The 6,701-nt window shown below is 49.2% G+C and overlaps 1 protein-coding gene across 1 annotated transcript; it reads right to left on the reverse strand.

The window, feature by feature from the left end:
- Positions 1–582: 582 nt before the first annotated feature.
- On the reverse strand, positions 583–4,957 carry LOC132476605 (serum basic protease inhibitor-like). The gene is made up of 3 exons (XM_060078658.1): positions 4,864–4,957; positions 1,300–1,491; positions 583–611 (listed from the first exon to the last, which is right to left on the reverse strand). Exons 1-3 carry the CDS (start codon positions 4,955–4,957, stop codon positions 583–585), a joined length of 315 nt encoding a protein of 104 aa, XP_059934641.1.
- Between the last annotated feature and the right edge of the window lie 1,744 nt (positions 4,958–6,701).

Raw genomic sequence — 6,701 nt, forward strand, 5'->3', positions numbered from 1 at the left:
CCTGGCCCAAGAAGTAAAGAAAGAAAGCTTTCATGTTGAGGTGTCTCCCAGATATTTTTGTAGCTTGGGGTGCCCACTAAGAGGTAGATGGTATTGTAATAGGTTTTCTTCCAATACTTGGTAGGGCCCAGTCTGAGGGCAGAAAGAGGGGAGGTGTCCACTGCTCTGCAGAATAATGAGAAGGACCACCATCTCCATGGACAGTGTTGGATAAGGTTCTTAGGTGCAAAAATCAGATTCCACGCAAGTTAGCTTAATTAGGAAATTATTTTATTGATTATAAGGATGTAGAATTTTAAATGACAGATAGGAAAATGTTCAACATCACGGTGGGGGAAAGGGACTTCTTTAATGAAAAGACTTCTGCCATCACTGATTCTCAGAACTCGATTCCAGAAATTATACCAACGATACCCACAAGGAGAATAGTGATGGTGGGGAGGGGGATGAAGGTGAGGATGCAGTGAGGATGAGGGTTAGGACTAGAATACTTGCTTCAAATCCCAGGCCCTGTAGTCACTCCAGTCATTAGGAATGTGCTCCTGCATTCATTCCTTCCTTCCTCAAATACTTATGGACGGTCTACTTTGTGACAGGAACCGTGCTAAGTGCTAGGGATAAAGGGAAGACTTTCTCTCATGGCGCTTAGAGCTGACTGGATGAGACAAAGCTAAAGCAAGTAGACCCATGGGGGGAAGGAGAGAGCCAGGGTTCTGCTGAGGAGGGTGGGGTTGAGAAGGAAGCCAGGGAGGCTGAACTGTTTCAGAAGCAGCCACAGCCAGCCCTGCGTGGGTCCTCCTTGGACTTCAGCATGTTGAGGGAGCACAGTTCACTGGTCCTCTGCAAAAAGAAAGGGACTGGCTGAATGACATCTCTGAAGCCCCAGACTTGGACACGGTACCCTCTGTTGGGTCCTAGACCATCCCAGAAATGAGCAACCACAGTCCTCCCAGAACCAGGATGACCAACAAGAAGGAAGTGAGTTTTCCAAGCCTAGGTGGGGTGCTCAGGAACTCTGCAGACCTGCTCTGTAGGGGGGCTGACTCAGTGTTCCCATCTGAAAAAGGGGAGCATGTGAGGAGGCTCAGATTCTCATGACGGGGCTTCTAGGGTGACCTTCTGCCAAGCTGGGCCATGGAAGATCTGCTCAGTGTGTGGTTTCACAGGACACTGCAGCCACTTCTCCTGGGAGGCAGCGAGGAGGAAAGACACTGCGCAGCTGTGAATGGTGGGTGGTCCCCTGAGCCCCTTCTCTTTCCCCAGCCCTTCCCCTCCCACCCTGCCCTGCCCCTGTCTTACTCGAGGGCCAACTGGAAAAACCACAGGTCTTCATGCAGTCCCCTAATGTCAGGAAGTTGTTTTGCCTGCCGTCACAGCCGCCATATTGGAAGATCTCGCAGAGCCCGGAGCTGGCATTGTAGAAGTACCTCATAAATATGGCCTGGCAGCGACCAATGTAGGGAGGGTCCAGGCAGAAGGCAGGCCGTGGGTCTGCAAGGATGGGAGGGACTCTAGGTCAGTTATGAGGATGGTCATCAAAGCTTGGTCTATAAGGTCAACAACAGCAACACCCAGCTTGTTTGCAATAGAGAATGTTGGGGTGCAGGGGTGTGAAGTGTCAAAAGGCCAGTAGAGGGCCTGTGCTCCGACACATTACTATTAGTATTGTGGTGTGACCACGATATGGTAATCACCTTAAAAAATTATATCTTCTTCATGAAGTATTTATGGATTAATTGCCATAATACTTTAGATTAGTTTTGAAACAGTCTACAAAAAAAAGAGGACCCACATCAATAATATTCTCCACATGTTGATAGTTGTTGAAGCTGGATGATGGTTAAATGGGGTTTGTAACACTATTCTCTGTAGTTAATTGAATGGTTGAAAGTTTCCAGTGTTAAAAAAAAAAAAGTGTGAAGAGAATCCCCTGGTGGTCCTGTGGTTAGGACTCCGTTTTTCCACTGCAGGGGGCCCAGGTTCGATCCCTGGTCAGGGAACTAAGATCCCACAAGCTGAGTGGTGCAGCCAAAAAAAAAAAAAAAAAAAAAAAAGTGTGAAGGAATCACGATGTAATGAAGAAAGGCATGAAAGAAAACACAACAGTGTGTTAGCTTTGGTTACCTCATGGGGACTGGAATAATGGAATATTGAGGTAATATTGATATTGTGATTTATAATAAATATATATTTGTCCTTCATCCCATTTCTGGTAACAGACTCCTAAAACCCCTGGAATTGCCAAAGTGAATAGAGCTATAAGTTGTCTTTTGTTATGGGACGGAGGTGACTGACTATTGGGAAGCCCCTAGTAACCCGAGGGTGGGCGCTGGTTACCACAGGAACTAACTGCCTGACCAGAGGGTTGGAACTTTCATTCCCACCCTCCTCCATGGCCTCCCCCAGCCCCGCTCAGGGAGGGGAAAGGGGCTGGAGGTTGAACAATCACCAGTGGCCATGACTAGGTAGTGAAACCTGCATAAACCCCTCAACAGACCAAGGCATTCATGTTTTTCAGAAGAACTGGGATGGACCCAGGGAACAACATAGGTACACACTCCGTCATGGCTCACCTGGACCACTGCAGCAGCCTGCCCATGGGCTTCTGTCTTTGCCCTTGGCCCCCTAGAGGCCACTCTCCACACTGCAGCCGCAGGGACCCTGTGACAACTTGAATCCTATCCCATTGCTCCCATGACCAAGCCCTCATCCCTCTCAGTCAAATTCTGACTCTTATCTTACACGACCTGCCCCATGGCCCCTCTGCCTCATCCCCTTCCGCACCAGCCCCCCTTCACCCACTCAGCTCCAGCCACCCTGGTCCTGGCTGCTGCTCAAACACACCAGGCCCATTTTACTGAAGCCTCTGTTCCAGCACCTCCTTATCATAGAAGGTTTGCCGACCAGTCTGTGGAAAGAGCACAGCCTCCTTTATCCCCATCACTCTTTTCAAAATATTCATCACGACCTGGCATATTATTTTCCCCTTTCTCTGTGATCTGTCTCCCTCTTAGGAGGCAAGTTAGTTTGCTATTTTGTGTACAGCTGTTTCCCCACATCAAGAACAATGCTTGTAAGGACTTGAGAAATATTGTTAATGGAATTGACCTCTCAGTTCATGCTCATGCTAAGTGTACGTTCATTGAATAGAATGGATATCACTGAATTGCTGTTAGTGAAAAGTCTATTTAATGATGAGGCAAGTCTATACAACTATGAATCTAGCTCTAACATTCTATATCTTGAGAGGATAGTAAAGTGATAGACAGGGGGGCAAGGGGAAGGGCATTGAGTTTTGACTAATATTGTTCCCGCCTGGAAGAAAAACAGCCTTAGGTCCACGAACAGACTCACAGCAGTGCTAGATTTCTTGCCCTCCCTGTAGTTGCCTCAGGCAGAGCAGAAGTTCAGCTGCCCCGCACTTTTCTGATTAATTTTAATAATAGAGAAATAATCATTATTTGACACCTAAATATTTTGGTCTGAGAAGGGGAAGATAAGTAGACTAAGTCTTCCAGATAAATACCTCTTGGGGGGAAATGGACATCATTGGTTATGAAATTCATGATTGGTTGGTTATCCCTTCAGAGAACCTGTGTAACACGTGTCCCCAGTCAGGTGAGGAAACCACAGACGACTTGCCCCAGCACACACAGCAGGTAAGTATTTAGGTCACCGTGATACTATCATGTCACAACCCATTTGATAAACTACCTGATTCTGCCAGGAATTCTGAAAATACAGATAACTGCTAAGAGTTTCTGGGAGCACCGACGCATACTAAACACAACCCTGCCCCCCGAGCCACAGTCACCAAATTAAAGGGGAGAGTGACTCCGGGTTTTGTCCCTGAGAGCAAATATGTGGTGTCCCTACTGACACCAACCAATTCTGCAACGCCAACTGGGCGTCCCACGAGTCAATTCACTTCTGACACTAAAACCACAGAGTTAGTGCAGATTCAACAATATGAGGGCTCAGTTCCACAAGACAGCCCCCATTTCAAATGCCAGTCACAAGTCCTGGGGTCACCCATACATGTGACCACCTTGCTATAAATTCGGAGGTTCCATGACCCCACTTCCCATTTTCAGTAATTTATTAGAACCACCCACAGAACTCAGGAAAGCCCCTTACTTACTGCTCCCAGTTTATTACAAAGGTTGAAGCTCAGGGACGGCTGAATGGAGGAGACGCATAGGGCAAAGGGGGGTTGAGGGGTGCAGAGCCTCCGTGCCCTCTCAGGACACTCTCCCCCACATCACCTCGAAAGTTCACCACTCTGGACGTTCTCCAAAACCCCGAAGTTTAGGGTTTTTTATTGAGGTTTCAATAGGTCAGCAAATTGATTGAATCATTGGTCACTGATGATTGAACTCAGCCTCTCCCCAGAAGTACTACAGGTTGAAAGTTCTAATTCTCTAAGCACCTGATGAGACTTTTTGGAGACGGGCCCCATCCTTAAGCTATCCTGGGTCCCCTTCCTTGACTCATCGTATTACCATACAGAAGACAGTAAATTCCAAGGGTTGCAGGACATCTGGGCCAGGAGCCAGGACAAGGATCAAATATGGATCTTTTCATTACACTACAGTGAGGGTCAGGGACAAGGCAGTGACCAGGAATAGTCTCAGAGATGGGGTCCCTGGTCAGGTGGAGTTCGGTGGGATACTTTTATTAAAAGCTGAGACATAATGATTCCTTTTGAGAGTCATGAAATGTCCCTGGAGTTACAAATGCCCAACTTCCCAGGAGACATCCAGAGAGGCTGTCAGCACCCACCCCACCCCTGCTCCCCAGCCCCTTCCATGGACTCCCCTCATCCCTCCCCAGCCTGTACAGGAGAGGTGAGCCGGGACTTACCTCTAATATGGCGCTTGTGTTTACCCACTGGGGTGCAGGCCACCAGGGTGCCCAGGAGGACGAGAAGAGCGGTGGAGAGGCCGAGCCGGCTCATGTTCGTGGCCTTGCAGGAGGGCTTCTGAGGGAAGCTGGGGACTGACGGAGCTTTTCATATCCCAGCTGAGGGGTGGGACAGGCAATGAGGAGGGGAGTGAGGAAGGGGTGGAGCTGGGCTCAGTCCTGTTTATTGCATAACCTCCCCACCTAACCTGCTTCTGCCTGCTGGAGCCAAATGCCCAGTAACAGCACTTCTCAGACCTGACTGTGACTGTGGGTCTCGTGGAAACACAGATTGTGATTCCACGGGTGGAATTTTGTCCAATAGGTTGACTCAGGGAGCATCCCAGCACCTAGAGCAGCGCGTGGCAGGTGATGGATGGTCAGTGAGTGGATGAGAGCAAATCAAAGGACAGATAAATGAACGGGAGTGCATTAGCTCTGGTCCTCCTTTTCAGCCTCCTGCTGACGTCATCACGTCTGGGCATCAATGCCCTTCACCCCCCACCCCAAATTCACTAACCTCAGAAGACAGGCGTGACACAGGACACCTTCCGGCAACCACTGCCACAGCTTCTCAGCTGGATGGAACTTGCTATTTACCTGGCACTGGTCCAAGCAGAAGCTGAGCTGGGGGAAGGCAATGTTCTCCTGGGAGACAAACCCTGATTTTCTGGGTAGAAAAAAGAGTAAGGGGCGTGGGCAGAGGGGAAGCAGGGAACTGAACACGTCTCCACAGCACGACCACTTACCACCCCGCACCTGGTAACACCAACAGGAGAGCTACCTGCCTGAGCGGACCTCAGGGGCTGGAGTGATCTGTGGGAGGCTGCAAAGATCGCCTGCAACAACTGCCCTTCTCGGGTCTCTCCATCTGTGGTTTTGGGGTCGGAGGATGTCAATTTGCATCCCAGCTCTCCCTTTCCCTAACTCTGTGACCTGTGGCCAGAAATCTCCCACCGTCCTGTGTTGTCAGGTGTCATCTGAGATCCCTGCTGCCCATGTCGTGGGGTTGCTATGGAAGCAGTGGAGTCAACAGACATATATTCCTTCTCCCTGCAAAGTCAGTCCTTGTAATAAGAATAATAGGGGCTTCCCTGGTGGCGCAGCGGTTAAGAACCCACCTGCCAATGCAGGGGACACGGATACGAGCCCTGGTCCGGACTCAAACATGCCACAGAGCAACTAAGCTCATGCACCACAACTATTGAGCCCGCGTGCTGCAACTACTGAAGCCCGCACGCCTAGAGCCCATGCTCTGTAACAAGAGAAGCCACCGCAATGAGAAGCCCGCGCACCGCAACTAGAGAAAGCCCGCGTGCAGCAACGAAGACCCAACACAGCTGAAAATTAATTAATTAATTATTTATTTTAAAAAAGAAGAAGAAGAATGAGTAAAGACAGCAGTAAACGAGTAGCTCCTTCCACGTGCCAGGCGTTATCCTAAGCATTGGACGTATATTAACCCATCTCATCCTCACGATAATCCTAACAGAGGGCGAGGAAATCTTAATATTTCCTAACAATACAGAGGAGAAAATTGAGGCCACAGGAAATCTGTAATTTGCCCAAGGTCATGCTGGGTAGGAACAGGACCTGAACCCAGGAAACCGGCTTCAGAGTCTGCGCACCATGCACTCGGCTGCTTTGTAAGGTATAAAGTGCAGGCACGTGTGAAGGCTTACATACCCTCCCCTCTTCACTTGTCCCATCTATTCACTCCCAATTACAACCATGTACAGCAAGGCCCCCCCATACACACTCACTCATCCACACACAGACAAGCATCCTCCCACTAACAC

Source organism: Mesoplodon densirostris, chromosome 16 (assembly GCF_025265405.1).
Source record: "Mesoplodon densirostris isolate mMesDen1 chromosome 16, mMesDen1 primary haplotype, whole genome shotgun sequence".
Lineage (NCBI taxonomy): Eukaryota > Metazoa > Chordata > Mammalia > Artiodactyla > Ziphiidae > Mesoplodon > Mesoplodon densirostris.

Coding starts and splice junctions, on each gene's coding strand:
- LOC132476605 (XM_060078658.1), bottom strand. CDS start 4,957: ATGAGCCGGCTCGGCCTCTCCACCGCTCTTCTCGTCCTCCTGGGCACC. Junction 1,492..4,863: donor ACACAAGCGCCATATTAGAG/GTAAGTCCCGGC, acceptor CCATCCTTGCAG/ACCCACGGCCTGCCTTCTGC. Junction 612..1,299: donor TTTTTCCAGTTGGCCCTCGA/GTAAGACAGGGG, acceptor CTTTATCCCTAG/CACTTAGCACGGTTCCTGTC.